The 18971-nt window shown below is 41.7% G+C and overlaps 2 protein-coding genes across 3 annotated transcripts; one reads left to right on the forward strand and one right to left on the reverse strand.

The window, feature by feature from the left end:
• Positions 1-185: 185 nt before the first annotated feature.
• On the reverse strand, positions 186-13588 carry ikbkg (inhibitor of nuclear factor kappa B kinase regulatory subunit gamma). Of its 2 annotated transcripts, XM_084552643.1 has the most exons (15): positions 13260-13588; positions 11636-11776; positions 10809-11080; positions 8266-8340; positions 7940-8038; positions 7239-7424; positions 6078-6139; positions 5031-5133; positions 4796-4911; positions 4554-4706; positions 3147-3219; positions 2917-3051; positions 2256-2392; positions 1933-2009; positions 186-1517 (listed from the first exon to the last, which is right to left on the reverse strand). In XM_084552643.1, exons 2-15 carry the CDS (start codon positions 11772-11774, stop codon positions 1330-1332), a joined length of 1815 nt encoding a protein of 604 aa, XP_084408769.1. In that variant the 5' UTR covers positions 11775-11776; positions 13260-13588; the 3' UTR covers positions 186-1329. The 2 variants fall into 2 exon arrangements, with proteins under 2 accessions (XP_084408769.1, XP_084408770.1); XM_084552644.1 differs by lacking the exon at positions 7940-8038 and having other exon boundaries at positions 187-1517; positions 13260-13586.
• Positions 13589-13937: 349 nt separating this feature from the next.
• Positions 13938-18919, forward strand: tmed4 (transmembrane p24 trafficking protein 4). The gene is made up of 5 exons (XM_084552646.1): positions 13938-14218; positions 15017-15117; positions 15212-15337; positions 16542-16688; positions 16777-18919. Exons 1-5 carry the CDS (start codon positions 14080-14082, stop codon positions 16924-16926), a joined length of 663 nt encoding a protein of 220 aa, XP_084408772.1. The 5' UTR covers positions 13938-14079; the 3' UTR covers positions 16927-18919.
• The last annotated feature ends 52 nt before the right edge of the window (positions 18920-18971 follow it).

The raw sequence follows: 18971 nt of genomic DNA on the forward strand, positions 1-18971 counted from the left end.
ATATTTATAGATAAAAGCAGACGTCTTATTTTGAAGGCAAATGTGATTTCCGGTCTCTCTCTGTGATTCGCTGTTTAACTTGACACAGCACAGGACGGTTGAGCGATACCATCTGCTCTCGCTCGCAGGTGCACTTTTGATATTTCTATACATTTTTAGCGAACACTTTTCATGTTCCAGTGTTATTATCGTTCAAATCAGATAATTCCGAAATAATTAAACGGCAATGACATTTAAATTTCCTAAAAGTGTTAATGATAATGAAACACGCAACAAAAATGAGATCTCCCCCCGAACTGTCGTGGTTTCTCCCAAGGTGTATTACGCTCTGAGCATGCGCAATGTAAAAACACACAAGCTCTAATGAATAACTGATTTATTTCGTATATCCCAACAGTTTGCAGCAATATTTTTTCAACTTTTTTCGTTTTTGCAATGGATTATCTATAATTACAGACAATATTCACAAAACTGTGAAGGACTCTCAATGTGCTTACATTCAAATAGATAAACAGCCAGGTGCAAAACATGGGACAGAAAAAGGGGAGCTGTGGTGGGGTCAAGGGTCAAAGGTCGGGTTTAGCATCATGATAAAGCAGCAGTCAAACGTGTACACAGGCACAGAACACAGAGAATGTCTACTATTTCTTTTTTAACAAGAGTAAACTCATCTCTAATACATAGTAATACATGTTTTGAGGTTACAACCCAAACATATGTGAATATTCTTTATTCTTAAAGCTCACTGGGTTATTCACACACTAACGTGGGAAAGATTACCCCTCTGTCACTTCCTTTCAGACACGTCGTCACCGTCGGTCCAGTGATTACTGACGCGTCGGATGAAGGATGCAGTTTTAAGGTTTACACATTCACTTCACAGCGTGTAGTTTACTTCGGTAGTTAGTACATCATGGAGAATGCAACTATGGTACAAATACTGATGAATGTGTGCATCAGTGTGCCGTCTCAGAAGCAAGGCGTAGGAATGGGGGAATGGGGGAAAAATAAAATAAAATAAAGCGTGACATGAAAATATTGAGGAATGGAAAAAAAATAAATCATGGAAAAGTTTTGGGGAAGTATTCAGATTTTCTTGCCGTTGTTATTTTTGCCCCGTGTTGTCGTCTGATTTCCTTGAATTGACTTGTAATGATTCCAACATATTTGATTTTATTATTAAGAGGTTAAAGGTCCACCCTGTGTGTGTTCAGGTAAGGTGCAACTACCAAACATGTCCCTCCACGCTCGGCCCCCCGAGCCTGGGAGCGAAAACACGCTGAGCGCAAACACGCTACACAGCACGTGTGTTGGTGAACGCTGCTCGTGCTACTGTATACAGTCCATCACGTGTATCTGCAGCGTGTCCATGTCTGGAGCCATGTACTGGCACTTGGGACAACATAAATCCGGAACGTCCTCGGGTCCTGCCGCCGCGTGGTCGACCGGAACCAAACCCTGATTGCGGAATGAGGGAGCAGGGGGCACTGTGTTATAAACTACACCAGGGAAGACTCCTAAAACAGAAGAAAAGATAAAAGAAAACATCATGAAACGGCTTCTTAACAGAGAAGCAAAGTACGTGTGGAGAAAACAATCAATTCCAGGGAGTAGTTTCTCTAGTAACAGATAATACTCAGTGATGAAGAATGTTTCCTGTATGGACTAAATGCCCTAAAATTCCTCCAAGCCGCCGTAGACGACTGATCAGCAGTTAGCAGAAACGTTTAGTTGCTGTTACTGAACTCAGATATGAGCAAAGTATTTCTTCTTCGTTTGTTTTCTCTTTGTCTAGTCTCAGGATGTCAAACCTTTAAAGCCACACTGTAAATACGCAGCTGGAGGTGACCACGTCCACAATATAAGACTTTTAAAAAGTGTGCATGCTAACACTAATGTATATTTCCGTTTGTAAGCAACGTTGAGATGTACCTTGTGGAGGAGGAATGAGAGGGGCCCGTTGATTAAAGTCGTCCAGGTGTCTCATCTTCATTTGCTCCATACGTGCACTGTGACAGAGGTGAACATTGGCAACTTTAATATTTAATCCAGCTTTAATAAACGTCTAAATAAATATTAAGAGGACAAATATAGATCCAGCTCTTGACGTTGGATGTGAAACATCATTCCTGACAAAGTGCCAACCATCCTGTCTTACAGGACACCTGCAGTAAACGCAAAACTGCTGATGGAGCATCTAAAAATAGACACGAACAACAGCTACAGACTGTGTGACCGGTGCTCGTTTATTTTACCGTGACGTGGCCTCTTGCTTGAGTCTGTCGATCTCGCCCATGGCCTGAGTCAGCTGTTCCTGCAGCTCCTCCTTCTTCTGGTTCAGCTTCTCTCTCGCTTCTCGCTCTGCTAAGAAATCTGCCTTGTAGATCTCAGCCTGAGGAAACATTTCAGGACATGAGTCAACGTGAGGGTGTGGCTGATAAAAAGTAAGACGCTCGGATGTGCAACATATAAACAGTATTGTGTTTCCGTCTCTCTATGACGGACGTCTGTTTCCCTGCTGTCGTTCTATAACATGAAGCGTCATAAAATTTTCTTTTTTTTTGTTTTAAGTACGAGTCATTTCCTGCATCTTTTTGTTAGAAATCTCACAGCCAGACAACAAGATTAGTCCCCGTTTAATGGAGATCAAAATCATGACATAAGCTCCAACGCTGAGAGCAGCGTCAGACCTGAGAGATGACTGGATTTAAAATGTATGACGATGTGAAACTAGATGGAGAAGACGGAGGAGACACAACAAACCTCTGGAACCAGTGACGTCGTTTTAGTGAAATCGTTTTGAAACTGAAATAGTGATACTGAATCGAATCAATTCAGGAAATCAGCAGCGACACCGAGCTCCAGTCCGTCAAATAAGCGGCGTTTGAGGCCGAGGGCCGAGCTCTGCGACCGTACCTGAGCCGTGAGGACAGGAACCGTCTCCAGGGAGCCTTTCTGCTGCTCGACCTCCTCCTTTAATTTGTCAATCAGGTCCTGCTTCAGAGCCAGCGCTCGCTCTGCCTCCTCTAGTCGGCTGCACAGATCTCCACCCTGGAAGACGAAGGACACAAAGACACAGATGAATACAAAAAAACAAAAAGCAAAACTAATGTGAGCAAAAGAAACATGTTTAAGTGTGTCCTCACCTCACTCTTCAGTTTAGAGTCGTAGTCTCTGAAGAGACACGTGTAGGCGTGCTGCAGCTGGGTCAGTTTTTTCCTGAGAAAAGAGGAATTTAACCGTTCAGTAAAGGAAAACTTAAAGTTACATTTTTAAATAATAAAATCTCTGCTTTTCTCTAAATGTTTGGTAAAGTGTGACTGTAGATGAACGAGAATCTGACACTGAAGTAAATGAAGACATTATGTCTGACTGCCTGGAAAATAAAAGAACAGTCTTCTTCTACTTGAACTCTTGGACTCGGAAAAACCTGACACGACTGACGCAACTGGGTTTGCTGGAGGGAATGTGAAGAAATCTTGGCTGATGTTGGACATTTTCTGGTCTTTTTATTCATATTTGTTTGTGGAAGGAGGCGTCCACAACTATTTAAATTATCTTGGGATAAATACTTGACGGGTTAAGGACAGAGGACACTTATCTCTTTAAGTTTTTCTTGGCAGCGAGTAAAAAGGCCGTCACGAAAAACCTGGCTTCAGAAAAACTGTCCCACCACTGATGTCTTTATTAATATCGTCTGGAACAAATGACCTAATCCATTCACTTACAGAGAGAAACTGGGGAAGAACGAGGTTTATTTTGTCAATAAGACAGTTATTGAGTAATATTTGTTTTGTCCTCAGTGCTATCCTGTTTTTTCGTTTTTTTTGGAAGCTTGTTTGCATCATTTCATGTGAAATGAAAATGTCCATAAAGAAATATAATAAAAATTAATAAAAATAAAATAAAATCAATAAATAAAATAAAAAGTCAAAATGCCCATAAAAAGTGTCCATTAATAAATATAAATATAAATATATAGTGAAGTAAAAATGTCCATAAAAGTGCCATAAATAAAAATAAAATAGGAAGTCCATTAATAAATATAAATATAAATCCATAAAAAAGTCCATAAAGGCAACAAAATAAATAATTATTAAATAAATAAAATAAAAACAATAAATAAAATAAGAAGTCCATTATAAATATAAATATAAAGAGAAAATGACCATAAATAAATTAAATTAAAAATAATAAATAAAATAATTAAAATTAGAATTAAATAAATATAAATAAAATAAAAAGTGTCCATTAATAAATATAAGTCCATAAAGTCCATAAAAGCAACAAAATAAATAATTATTAAACAAATGAAATAAAAACAATAAATAAAATAAGAAGTCCATTATAAATATAAAGTAAAAATGGCCATAAATAAATTAAATTAAAACAAAAATAATCAATAAAACAATTAAAATTAGAATAAAATAAATATAAATAAAATAATAATAATCTCTTTTTTAATGCATGTGTAAAAACTTGTGTATCTTAGCGTAGCAGAAGCCTGATAACCATCTGTAATGCTCCAGTGAGTGCATGTGTGTTGAACCCACTTCTCCTCGGTGACGACGTGTCTCTCCGTCTTCAGGGCTTGCTCCAGGCTCTGGTTCTGTAGCAGCAGCTTGTCCATGGCCACGTGATGCTGCTTCCTCTGCTGCTCCAGCTCCCGCTCCGCCGCCTGCAGGGACTTCACCTTACTGCACAGCCTGCACACGAGCGCGGAGAAACGCATCAGCTCACCGAAAAAGTGTGAAAAGTAGCGCTTACATATTTAACTCTCAGAAGGACAACTTACTTATCTTCCAGCATTTTGCGCTCATGCTCACTTTTGTCCAAGCAGCTCTGTCTCTCCTGCAGCTCTCCTAACAGGGAGGTTGCCTGGGCCTTCAGGGCCTCACAGTCCTTGGCCAGCTGCAGAAACATGAAAAGCTTAAAGGCATCTCACGAACTCTGGATCTTTTAAGACGGCGTGCAACATCTACGACTTTGCAGTTAGAAGATTTATAAACTGTGGATCGGCTGCTTCATACCTGTGCACAGTCTTTATCCTTTTGTTTGAGCAGAGCTTCAGTTCTGTCCCGCTGAGCTGAACTCTTCTGCAGGAAATCCAGCTTCTCCTCCAGCTCCCGATACCTTCGAGTAAAATGGATTTGTAACTTCAAGTTCAGTGCTTTGCCCAAGGACTGTGAGGCACTGACAGCACGTTGATGCAGATGCAGATGCAGAACAGATACAGTAGATATTACAGTATGCAGTGCAGCTAAAAGTCCTTAAACCCTTAAATCTTCTTTACATTTCTGCATAAAAATAGATTTTCACACAAACCCTGACAGTAGACAAAGAGATCAAACATTTGCTGCACAGGGAGGTCACAGCAGATACTGACTGGGTTCTCTTTGTCTACATTTAGGACTTGTGTGAAAATCCACTGATGTTTTGAGTCACTTTTATGCAGAAATGTGCAAAGTTTTTAAGCTGCACTGTGAGCAGGGACGTGTGGTGAGGGGAGGCCAATGACTGTTTGTCTATTGGTCTGTGATATAAATGATTCCCGTCATTTTGATCATTTTTATAATCAAAATCGCTGAATTCACATATTTCCTGTGTAAATACAGGGGAGTTCATGCAGCAGCACGTACCTTAGACCTATATCAGCGTAAAGAATGCTCATTTGAGACATGAAACTAAACCAGTCAGTGTGGAATTCAAGCTACTCCGTTGGTTTCATAATCGTAAATCTGTGCCTCGCGGGCCGTGAACCTCACCGCACGTCACTGACCGTGAATGAGTTAATTAAAAATAAGAAGAAGAGACGAGCAGGAAACACTGATGAAGTGTAGAAAGCGGTCATGCACACAGAGCTGTGGGCTCACCTGCCCTGTGTGGCCTGAAGCTGCTCTGTGAGTTTAGCCAGGCTAGAGCTGGAAGAGGGAAGAGACAGAGAGGAAGAGGAACAAGAAGAAGAAGAAGCATGCTAACGTCCGTAAGCATCAGACTGTACCGTCCAGATTTAGTAGAACAGTTAGTTCAGAGCTGTTAATTCCAAACAATGAAGTTAAGAGGAGAACGTGTCGTACCAGTCGGAGGAGTGCTGAGCCTCAGAGCGATGCTGAACGGCCTCCTCTGTGACACTGCTCGCCTGGAAAACATTTAGTCGAGGTTTAACAGAGGAAACAAGGTCTTTTACATTTATCATCATTTAAAACTCTTCTGACAAACACACGTGAGGTTCATTTGACTGCACATTGAGATTAAAAGACATGAAAAGTAAACTGTGGGTACACGTGCTCAAACAGAAGCGTCATATGTTAGCTAGTCTCTACCTACAGTTGTCGTGGTAACACCTGCACTTTATGTAAATAATACGTTCTTTGCATTTCTGGTTAGATGTCAACTGCGTTTCACAGGAAATAAAAAACAGCTGTAGTTCCTCAACCTATTGTCTGATTAGGATGTGGTTTAGTCAGATGGCTGCCTGTTTCACACACTGTCAGATTAATCTGCTTGATCTTCCAGGGGTTCTGCTGACACTTAAATGCCCCTGAAGGGAACTTTCACCCCTGGTACTCAAGGATATCAAAGCCCTGGCAGCGTGTCTCTGCTACTTTAACCACCTCACTACACGTCAGAGGACAGTTTACACGTCTTTTTACAGCTTTAGTTACTTTGCAAATTCTGAATTGATAATAGAAAAACATATATTTTTAAAAATAAAACGTGACGTGATGAGACTATTGACTATTTAAATCAGCCGCGTCTTTGCAGATGAACACATTAATGCTTGGTTTAATAATTTCATCTGTGAAAATGGGTGAAATCACTTAACATCTGATTTACAGCACATCCTTCAGTCACAGAGCAGATGCAGATTTGCACTGGATTAGTTTTATGTGTTATGAGAAACAGGGTAGGTAATTTGCGGTGTAATTTTTACTTTACAAATTAAGGACATAGCCCATACTCCTGGATTAAGGTCACAGACGACCTCCGTTGTTATTACAAATTACCCCAGGTAAAACTAGTCCAGTACGAATAGTGCTAATGTTCTAAATACAAAATATACCACAACATTATCCACTAAAATACGAGGTATATGAAGCATCTCTGACCTGCATCTGAAGCCTTTACTAAAAGCTTACACTACATCTTCCCTTCGGTCTCTCCTGCTTGTCTGTAACACGTTCTTACTTTACTGGATCTCAGAGCAGAGTCCCTACGTCCCTACGTCCCAGCGTTACCTGTGCCTGCGCCAGTTTTCCCCGGAGCTGGTCGATGCAGCGTCGCATTCGCTCCTTCTCTTTCTCTCCCTCTTCCTTTTCCCTCTCCAGCTGTTCATTCGTCCTCCTCAGATCCCTCATCCCTTCCTCCAGCTTTTCTTTGTGGCTCTTCAGCAGCTGCAGGAACTCGTTGGGACCTTCCACGGGCTGCAAGGGAAGACGCGAAACAGAGAGAACAGCGGTTAAACGGAGTTACGGAGGGGCTGCTGGAGGTTCATCTTGGACAGGAGGACGCATACCAAGCACTTAAAGTTGTAGAAGGAGAAAGAGAGGGATACTGAAACAGAAGAACGGTCGGGTATTAACAGCTCCAACACATGCTAAGGCTGCGCTCCAATCAAAGTAAGAAGCAGAGTTTTTTTCGCCCTCCAACCACCGTTCAATCCTGTTTTTCTGCTCGGAAGCCCATCGATTACCTCAGGATTTTGTTTTAACAAATGCGTAACACAGTCCCCCATCCTTCAGCTCACGTCAAGTTTACTCTGAAAAACATTTTAGACGCCAGCTTTTATTCGTTTTCCGAGAAGGAAGTCAGGATTTTCCACCTTGGCCTGCCTGAGAGTGATCAAAGAAAACGAGAGTGGGGGGGAGAAGAAGGCGGGGTGGAAGGAAGCGTCAGGGATTCGGCTGGATTGCGTTTGGGGTGGTGTAGACAGGCTCACCTGGCTATTACCTATGCCCATTACATCCCCCTGTTCCTCTGTAAATGAGGTTGGGGGTGAGTAGAGTGAGCAATCCAAGGAGCTATGCACACTTTGATCCTAGACATACAGACATAGATGAGAAATGAACGTAAAAACATCAACACTGGAACTGAGGCCCCGCTCAGACCACAGCATCAACACCTGACCTCTCCTGGGGTCACGTTAAAGACCACCTCCTCTACAGGGCTGATCTGTGAATGAATGTGAGGTCTGAACGGGGCCTGAGAGCACAGGCAGACGGTGATAACGCGACACGGGATCAACAAACCGACACTCAGTCTTACCAGGCTGCGAGGCGGTGTGGTTTGCGTGTGTTGTTCCATTTCTTCAACTCTCTTCTTCTCCCAGTGATCTAGAGTCTGAGAGACACGACAGGAATGAGACACAGAAGTAGCATCAGCTCCATCTGAGGCATCAGATCACATCTTTCTAAACACATACCTGGTTTACGTGGTTTAATCACAACTTGATAAAACATCTGGTATAAATTCACTTGTTCTATTGTTGTTCTATCAGTTTATAATTCACTTCACATTGACATTAAATGCAGATAACTTGAGGAAGCTTTAGGAAAGGCTTTGAAACAGAAATTCTTGTTCAAAAGTTCAGTTTCTTTATCCGTTTCTGCTCATTTGTTTGCCACTTGTGTTTTCCTTCTGCTTCTTTTGGGTGATTTCTGGCAGTTCTGATGCCACACCGTACGTTACTGCCCCCTGCAGCTTGAAATAATTTACTACAACCGCACTTCAGACTCTGCTTGCCTTCCACAGCTTCACAGCAGCTTGGGTCACCTCCTGATTCTCCAAACTACGGTAAAGGCTGAGGTCTTAGTGACACTTTGCCAGCTCTAGATTAAATCTAAATTATTCTGACTGCTTTATAAACCACAGAATCTGTCATTCTCATAAAAGAAAAAAAACACTAAATGGTCTGAATAGTGACGGCAATTCACATTCCACATGTACGCTTTGGTCAGATATGTGTATCTATGACAGATGGATGTTTATCTTGCTGTTCTCTTCTCTCTTTCTTCTGTCTGTACCCGGCTGGCCTTAGGCAGATGGTTCCTCCATATGAGCTTAAGGTTCTGCTCGAGGTTTCTTCCTGTTAAAAGGGAGTTTTTCCTGCCACCGTCTCCTTCAGGCTTGCTCTGGGGGTTTCAGGCCGGGTTTTTGTAAAGTGTCTTGAGACGATTTGTTTTATTATTGACGCTATATAAATAAAATTGAATTGAATTGAACAAGGAAGCACTTCAGGTCAGGACTGGTATCTTCTAGGGTACAAACAACATACTTGACATTGCTAATGTGTCGTAGCTGACAACAATCAGTGATATTCAAAGCACCGCTCCCTGCTCGCATTCTCCAAAACTCCAGTTTGGAGTCACAAGATCTGGTCACGCTGCCATCAAGTACCGGCGCCACAGTTATTCTTGCAGCATATTTTATTTACGAGAGCAGAAGCAAATGTTTGGGCATTATATTTTGTTATTAATTTATATTTAAAGCATCTTTGCACTAACTTGGTACGTGTTGCAAGTATTTTACTCTTGGTAAACGTTAATTTTCTCAACATACTGCAAAAAATGTGATCTAGAAAATTTTAAGTTTAGGAGCTCATTGCTTTTTGCTCATTTCAGTTCAGGCTGCACGTCACTTCCTGTTTATCCTCCACTCACAAAGGTTCCACAGTTTTATTTATACCGTGTCACTGTCATTTAGCAGTTCATCTTAGTATGTGTATAAGGCCAGAAAGGTTAAGATCTTAAAATGTATCAGGGAGAAACCCAAACCCAACAGTTCCCCCTTGAGCGGCTCTTGGTAACAGCCGGGAGGGAAACTCCCGTTTCACAGAAAGAAACCTCAGACCAAACCAGAGTGGGCGACCGTCTGAATCAACCAGTCGGGATGAGAGGAGAGGGGAGGGAGAAAGGAAGTGGGCAGCGACAAACAATAAAAAAGATACGACGCAGACATGTGAAAAAAGACTTTCAGATCTAAACTGATCTTCATTTGAAAGACCCGGTATCGATTTATAAAGAGAGAACGTGCAACGAGACTGGTCCAAGTGTGAGGGGGATCCAAAACATGACAGGAGGTACAACTCTGAGAGCAGATTCAGACCTTAAAGGTGAATGGAAGAGCTGCACAAAAGCAGATGTGAAACGAGAGGGAAAACATCGTGGAAATACCACAAATCCCCCGAACCCTGAATAATTTAAAAACTGAAACTTATATTGATTCAAACTGACTCAGAGAGTTAGTGGCATTTCCCGGCTCTACAGGACGTGTGACTCTTCTGTCACATAAAGACCCGTCTGATAGAAAAATATTGGGTTTAGGTACTAGATTTAGCAAACAGGTTATATTCATGTACGATTATCTGCCTTGTTTTGTAGAAAGTTAGTTCAAGGAGAGTTCAGGAGGCCTGAGGCCCTGGTGGCACCTGAAGATACTCCCTCCTTCCGTAGAATAGATAACATGTTTGTTGCCAGGCAGCGTGACGTGTACTGAAGATAATCTAGCATTGTGTATAAATACTGTTTCATTCTTCTGTTCTGGGAGCTCCTCTTCCATGACTTTGTGTTGTGTGAGATTCAGTGCACTGCTTGAATAAAGAAATGCTGACTTCGAGATCCTCATTTCAAGAGTGGTGATTCCTTTTTTTCACCCCACACCGTCCAAACAATCTGATTGGTCTAGCAGATCTTTGCAGGAGCATAGTCAATTTCCAACGGAGAGACTCCAGACTAAGTGTAATCTATATACTGCACATATAAACTATAAGTAGCTCAACATCGAGTAAGTGGATTCTTTGGCTCGCTAACCTGCGCTCCGTCCAGCGGCCCGTTCCTGGTGGGGCGCGCCTGCAGGTCTTCGGTCTGGCTGGAGCTGCAGCAGTGAGTGGAGGAGGAGGAGGAGGCCGGTCCGTTCACCAGGCTCTGTAAGGAGTGGTTCTCCTGGGCCAGCCTCTCCACCAGGGCCCGGGCCTCCTGGAAACGACAGCTGAGGAATTCCCGCTCCTCCCTCGTCCGCCGCTGCCACCCCTCCATCTCCTCGCAGCGCTGACGCAAGGCCAGGTTGCTCCGCCGCAGAGCCTCTGCAGGACAGAGAAAGACAATTTCAACAGCTGGTAGTGTTGGACATGGTGTCTAATGTTAGGATAATACTGGTGGACATTAGAACTGACATGTCATGGTTCTCCTTTACTGTACTTGTGCAACAGTTTAGCATTTTAGAGCATGTTCAGTGTTTCCCTTACAATGTTAATACTATGGCGGCTCACTAAGGCTCTAATTTACTCCGCCATGGTCTCATAACGAATTGGGAATATGTTTGACTCAAAAAACATTGTGCTTCCGTTGTTTTTCCTCCTAAAAGCATCTCAGGCATCTGAAATCTTGTGGGAAACGTGCAAGTTTTTAAAGTCCCACCACATAAAGGCCAACCAAAATGATGTGACTGGCCCGGTAGATCTTTGCAGGAGAATAATCGGTTCCCAACAGAGAGACTCCAGAGCAGCTGTACACCACAAAGTAGGAACTCTAGAGTGCATCAGTGTCTTATGTTTAATTATATCAGCTCTGTTATCCGACGCAGAGGTTTAGTTTGAGTAAATACATATTTATTTAGTGAGATCTATTAACACTCCTACCTCTAAGCTGCTGGTTGTCGCCAAGCAACCTGGTCACCACTTCGTTGGCAGCGAGCTCCGGTGGGACCCTGAGGGCCCCTCCGCTCTCCTCTCCTGACATGTCCCACTGCATCGGGCCATCGGGTTGCGGCTGCACCATCACTGCGAAACGGAACAACGTCAGTGCAGTCACGCACACACACACACACACACACACACACACACACACACACACACACACACCTCACTGAGCTGCTGCTAATGCATCGGTGCACAAACAGAAGCCTGCGTTCTTCACCACAAACCACGCCTTAAACCTCTAGGAAGCCTGAGGTTTGCTCTTTCACTTTCAGTTCAATTTTTGTTTTATGTTAAATGACTGATAAATAACCTTAACCCCCCCCCCCCCCCCCCCCACCCCACATAGACATCAGTATACCTGTTACACGACGATGGAGAAATATGCAGAGCACATTAAAATCTCACTGACTGACCTTAAATTGAAAAGAATTACATTTAAGTGGCTTTATATCATTTATAAGTACATATTCTTGTTATCTGTAACATATGAAATCACAACTATTATCGAGAATAATAACATATATCATGTCGGGGGCCAGCGTCCGTGTCAGTGTCCCCATTAAATCAGGAAAAGTCATTAAATATGATGCAAAAAACATCTTAATCATATATTTGTAGACGTTAAAACAGTGAACAGGGTCAAAATGACCCCAAAGATAATAGAAGGGTTAATTTACTTAAATAATTCAGTCATTCATTAATACACAGGACTAGATATAACAATCCCTTGTGCCAAAATCCCAGGCAAAACACATTTAGAGGCCCTGTCCAGCTGAGAAACCCTAACAAAACTACAATCATGTGATATGACGCTTAACCTACAGTATATATAGCACTTCCTGATCTGTAAATATTGTCCATATGCTGTAAATAACAACCTGTACCACACTATTTATGCCACGTGCACTTCTGGTTAGATGCTAAGCTGCATTTCGTTGCTCTGTACCTGTACATGTGTAACGACAATAAAGTTGAATCTAATCTAATCTAAAATATATGTTTATTGTTGTTATTTCTTTTTGTTTGTTTGAGATAATTAACATATAAATCAAATTTAATAAGGAGCTATTTGACTGAAGATGAAGGTGCTGACTTTAAACACTTTACCAGATAAAATAAAGAGACTGGTGATGAAGCACATGTTCAAGGTCCTCCAGAATTTAAAACATGACGAGAACTCTTAAAACAAGGCAGTTAAACTTGGCTGGCTCTGCATATTTCCCATCAGTAACAGACGAGAGATGCTGATACCAGTGAACCGGCTGCTTCCTTCCTACCGTTCAAGGTAGGACGGGACGGGAGGAAAACATTACGTCATGCCCAATACCACAATACCATGAGGCGAGGAGAAGGGGGAAACTTAAACGTGATCGAAATAAAAACCACGAGTAGTTAGATTTCACTGCTAGAATCACAAAAAAACTAGTTGTATTACAAGCTAGCATTAAAACGCTGATGTTTTCCTTTCGCTATTGAGGACAGGGTCAAATAACTCTCCTCTTAGCGGTTACAAACCAACGTGACAGACTATATATTCATAGTACAGGTGTGAAACGTCTCTTACCTCTCTTCTTTCGGCGTGTTGCCCCGGATAACAAGAAGAAAAGCTCGCAAACAAACTGTCAGTAAGCGATGCTAACCTTATTTAGCTCAGCAGCGGCGGAAAGCTAATGCTACACAGCTAACGGTTTAGCTAGTAAGCTAGCTAAGATCATTTAGAAGATGAGAAAAGTCGGTGGGTAATCTGAGACACTCGTCCGCCGGCATAAACGCGATCTACATCAACTGGATGCGTGTCTTCCAGAAGCCATTTTCCCGCTGTTGTTGTTGTTTTTTTAACACAACGTGTGAAGAGCTGAAGCTAACTGTCAAAACCGAAGCGACTGTTGTTAGCTGAGGAAATGAGTGTTAAATATCACCCCGGGTACATACTCTCAGGTAGCACTTCCTCTCAAGACAGCGAAACACAAATCACTCACGTTACTTTAACGTAGCGTTTTTCATTACTGGCATTTCTCACAATCTGTTCACGTTGCTCATAATTATTTTACAGGTAAATGTGCTTCCATTCAGCAGACAGGCTTTATTTAATGTGAGCCTGGGCAACTAGTTTGGTAATTATTATGTCAAATTATACCTCTGTTCTTTTTCTTTTTCACTAAAGATTTAAAGACGATTTGAGGGGGTGAAGGTTATTTTCTCAAGTCGAGGATGCTTTCTTTTTTTGCCTTGGATGAAAATCGCGCCTGAGAGGACAAACCCAGGGCAAACCTGTTCAACTCCCTAAGGAAATCCCCCTTCCTACTTCCGCATGCGACGATGACGTCAGCCGGTGCAGCCTCACAGCTTCCGGAGCTGCTGTGCGCTAAAGTGAAACAGTCTTCATGATGCCCTCCGTCCCCGCCGCTGGAGTTATTTTATTAATAACGTGGATTTATCCATGTTACTCGCTCTATTTCCACATAGGAGAGACGGAGAAAAAATGCTTCATTGAAGAAATTCCAGACGAGACCATGGTTATTGGTGAGCGGCTGTAGGCTAGCTAGCTCGATGTAGCTAACGATGCTCGCTAACAGCTGGTTCCAGCAAAGATGCTGCATCGAGAATAGGAGTAAAGGCAATTAATAAAAATATATAAATAGATTTTCTTAGTGAATGGTAGCAAAAATATTAATATGCATTCAGAATAATATCAAATATTTGTGTAATTAGTACATTTGACGCTTAAAGAACGGAAATGCAGTTACATATGTTTATTTTTATGATATTTCCTGCAGCGAGGATATATTTTAGGAATTTGTAATTTGAGTTTCTCCTCTTTCTATCAGTAAAGAGGCAATATTTAAAACCTGAGGCTATAATTTTTATTTATTGCACGTCCCATTTACAGTGAATATTCATCTAGGACTGGTGGTGCTTCATCTAACTACTGATTTAAATAAAATCAATTATTTATTGATTAGTATGGAAATAAACGTCCCTTTTCAAAATAAATACATAATATGGGAATCTGACATCACCAATTTCCAGGAAATCTTGCACCTACACTGAAATATTATCTGATGATATTTGTGCGTCATATGAAAGTACAAATTTAATCACAAAGATGTTAATAAAAAGTGCTGACCTGTACAGTACAGTTAAGTATATGTACCTCAGGCTTATATTATATTTAGGCTGCAATTCCTGGTAAGATAAATATATATCTTAAACAGATTTATGTACAACGTGTTGTTGATTGGGCTGGCTTCCAGGCTATAGGTGTTGCAGAAGGTTTACTCTCTTACCAGATGTCATGTGTTGGTGTTGTCTGTCTCTCAGGAAAGTACAGGACTCAGCTGTGGGACAAACAGACCGGCTCCTTCCTCCCGTCCACCCCCGGCCTCGGGATGCACGTGGAGATCAAGGATCCAGACACAAAGGTTCATACACGGGGAGGTGTTGCTCTAAAACACAGGCCGCATACCGAACATTTAAATGAAATCTAAAGACTTGTCTCTTTGACACCTCTGTCAGATCATCCTGTCTCGTCAGTATGGGTCGGACGGACGTTTCACCTTTACCTCCCACACTCCTGGAGAACATCAGATCTGTTTGCACTCCAACTCCACCAAGATGGCTCTGTTCGCAGGAGGAAAACTGGTAACCGCTGCTTTGACTTTTTAGCCACCTAGATTTTCCTTTAAATGTTTCACACAGTTCAGTTCAATTCAGTTCATTTTATTTGTATAGCATGAATAACAACACAAATAGTTTCAGGACGCTTTACAAAATGTGATCTGAAACCAACAGAGCAGCCTGAAAGTGACGATGGCAAAGAAAAACTCCCTTTCAATGGAAAGAAACCTTGAGCAAAACCTTAAGCTCATATGGAGGGACCCATCTGCCGCCTAGGCCGGCCGGGTAGAGACAGAAAAAGAGAGAAGAGAGAGGATAGGAGGAACAAGATAAACATCTGTCATAGATACATCCATCTGACTAAAGCATGCATGTAGCATCTGATGATGATACAAATTCAACATAAAGTTGATGACGTACAGTAGTAGCACAGAATTGCATCGAGAAGATATTAGATAAGAAATAAGAGGACAGGAGCTCGGTGCGAGAGAGAAGAGAGTAGAGGACATGTGTTCAGTGCATCGTCCCCCAGCAGCCTAGGCCTATAGCAGCATAACTAAGGGATGGTTCAGTCCAGCTCTAACTATCAGCTTGATCAAAAAGGAAAGTCTTAGTCCTGATTTTAAAAGTAGAGCGAGTGTCTGCCTCCAGAACCCAAACTGGGAGCTGGTTTCACAGGAGAGGATCCTGATAGCTGAAAGCTCTACCTCCTATTCTACTTTTTGAAACTCTAGGAACCACAAGTAGGCCTGCACTTTGAGATCGTTGTTCTCTAATGTTGTATGTGTACATACTTTCTAAATCTAAATATCGATTCATGTAAAAATCAAGTATTTACTGGTCGTTTTGTTAATAATTAAATTTAATTTACCCAATCCAGGGTTTGTTTACAGCGCTGCCCTTCAGAAGTTTCTACATTTCTGTGTAAATTTAAAACATCAGTGGATTTTTAGTAGACCAAGAGAACCCATCAAACACATGAAACAGAAATATTATACTTGTGCATTTGTTTATACAGGAAAATGAGCCAATATTACATATCTGTGAGATAGCTCAAAGACAGATAACTAGTAGGTATTAGGAGCTGAAGGTATTTAACAAAAGTTTGTCCACTTGTGTTGTTGTGGACTGTTGTGATTTCCTTTTTTAAAAACTCGTCTCTAAGAGATGCTCCAAGAATTAAAAAAAAACACAAAGATATCAAACCGTTTGTTTCTCTGTTTTACAGAGAGTGCACCTGGACATTCAGGTGGGAGAACACACCAACAACTATCCCGAAATCGCGGCTAAGGACAAACTCACCGAGCTACAGCTGAGAGTCCGGCAGCTACTGGACCAAGTGGAGCAGATCCAGAAGGAGCAGAACTACCAGAGGGTCAGTCTAAAACCAAAATAGAAGAAAACAACAGGTGTTAAGTTGCTGTTGAAGCCGTTAGATGACTGTGGTGACTTGTTTCCTGCAGTATCGCGAGGAGCGGTTCCGCATGACGAGCGAGAGCACCAACCAGCGCGTCCTCTGGTGGTCCATCGCTCAGACGCTCATCCTCATCGTCACCGGCGTCTGGCAGATGAAGCACCTGAAAAGCTTCTTTGAGGCCAAGAAACTGGTTTAACGGAAACGACACAAACACGAGGAGACTCACTTAGACCCTCAGCCTCAGCCCAGATGACATCCAGGAAGAGACGCACCGTCTTACAATCAGCCATAAATGGTACGAGCACATCCACAGATCCACTTACTGATCCTGGGGGATTCTTTTCTTCGTCAGCAGTCTCTAGGTTTTTCTCATTAGTACCACATTCCTCTTGTTGTTGTTGTTGTTGTGTTTCTATCTTGTGATTTTTTGCAGGAAGAAGAAGCTTTTCTTATTGTGGTCATTTTAAATATGAGTGAACGACCGAGGCATGAGAATGTTAAAGCTGTTACAAGTAAAACATTAACTTTATTTTATTTGTCATTACTCGTGTTTGCACAGTTTTATTTCCAGGCTTTGTGAATTGTACCATAGACATTAACCCTCATGTTTGGCATCTGTACGCAGCATAGAGACCCGTAATAAATGGTTAACAGGAAATTATATAGCGGCATGAAGGAGATTCGTTTCTCGCCTCTAAATCCTGAATAGTTAATTAATGATTATTAGCACAGAAAAACAACAAGTAACCAAACAAGAATCAGTACAGTTTAACGTTTAAGGCCTCATCCAGACCTCACATCAACATCTGGTCTCACCTGTCCATCTCTAAGTCCCTGTCCATCTCCCTGGTCTTAATATAAATGTGTCTCCACATGCGTCCCCAGCCAGCACTTGAGATCTGATCTCAGTTTGTGTGTCTGTAAATCAGCAGCGCCATCATGTGGTCAGTAGAATATTGTACCAGCTGCTGTCTCTAATGGATCTCTACCTACCGCTGGATCAGAACCATCAACAGCTGCTTGTTGACTTGGAGACATGATCCAGATGTTGGAACAAGATGGAAAGACTCGACCAGATCAGTGTTCACACCTGGACCTGTTTAACCTGGACTCTAGAGACCAGATCAGTGTTCACACCTGGACTTGTTTAACCTGGACACTTGAGATCAGATCACCCAGGATGGATGTTAACGCCGTCCTCTAGTGGCCTTTCTCAGCTAATAAAGTTGGTGAAGATTAGTAACTAACCAAGAGTAATCCCAGTTTATTTCAGTGAGTTATTATCAGTTGAAGATCACATCAGAGCAGCTGATTTATTTTTATTTTTTTTGCAAAGTTTAAGTCAGAATCAAGAAATTATTTAAAACGATAAATAAGAGTTGGTCTGGAGTCTCTCGGTTGTGAACTGATTATGCTCATGCAAATATCTGCCACATAGTCATACGAATCATCTGAGATTACCAGAATAACACGTTAATATTTTATATGACATTGCCGCTGCGTCAGAGAAGCTATGTTGACTAATTTAAAAAATGTCTTGTGTGAAAATGTTGCTTTCACAAAAGTCCCGAAAGTAGACAAAAGAGAAGACGGACTCTTAATTTGGTCTAGAAATTAATCCTAGAGGTGCACCTCTCTGATATGTAATATTGGCTCACTTTCCTTCACAAACAAACGCACATGTATAATATTTCAGTTTCATGTGTTTGATTGTGTTCTACTTTCAGGACTTGGGTGAAACTCCGCTGATGCTTTGAGTCATTTTTATACGGAAATGTAGAAAATTTCCGAGGGACACGAACAGTTTTTTTTTCTCAGCTCACCAGGCATGTCTGTAGATACAGTTTGTATCTGTGTTGTAAATAAGGTGCAGCTCGCCGACTGTTCGTTTTCTAATGACTTTTACACGGATTGAATGATATAAAAGTTTTTCAGCGGCCTCTGCAGGTCGTGTGTTTCGTCCGAACTTATTTATTGAGCAGTCGAGGCCGGTGCACGCTGCTGAGCTTAGGCTGCCATTCTGGGATCCCTTTGTCTGTGCAGAACGTTGTTTTAATTAATAATTAATAATATGAGAATTATTAAGAGGTTTTAGGTTTAGATTTCAGTTCAGATCAGGCACTAACTTATCTTTCTAACTTGTTCAGTTGTCACTTTTTTATTTGTTACCGTGGTTTGGATGTGACCTCCTTGTGCTTATTAAAGATACCGACCAAACGACTCGTCTGCGTCTCTAGTTTT

The sequence above is a fragment of the Chelon labrosus genome, assembly GCF_963514085.1.
Source record: "Chelon labrosus genome assembly, chromosome: 10".
Taxonomy (NCBI): Eukaryota; Metazoa; Chordata; class Actinopteri; order Mugiliformes; family Mugilidae; genus Chelon; species Chelon labrosus.

What these genes read in the sequence shown, in the direction of transcription:
- tmed4 (XM_084552646.1), top strand. Translation starts at nt 14,080, where the DNA reads ATGATGCCCTCCGTCCCCGCCGCTGGAGTTATTTTATTAATAACGTGG. An exon ending in TCAAGGATCCAGACACAAAG is followed by an intron (nt 15,118 to 15,211) that starts GTTCATACACGG and finishes CACCTCTGTCAG; the next exon opens with ATCATCCTGTCTCGTCAGTA. An exon ending in AGGAGCAGAACTACCAGAGG is followed by an intron (nt 16,689 to 16,776) that starts GTCAGTCTAAAA and finishes TGTTTCCTGCAG; the next exon opens with TATCGCGAGGAGCGGTTCCG.
- ikbkg (XM_084552643.1), bottom strand. Translation starts at nt 11,774, where the DNA reads ATGGTGCAGCCGCAACCCGATGGCCCGATGCAGTGGGACATGTCAGGA. An exon ending in ACTCTAAACTGAAGAGTGAG is followed by an intron (nt 3,052 to 3,146) that starts GTGAGGACACAC and finishes TTCGTCTTCCAG; the next exon opens with GGTGGAGATCTGTGCAGCCG. An exon ending in TCTCATTCCTCCTCCACAAG is followed by an intron (nt 1,518 to 1,932) that starts GTACATCTCAAC and finishes CTTCTGTTTTAG; the next exon opens with GAGTCTTCCCTGGTGTAGTT.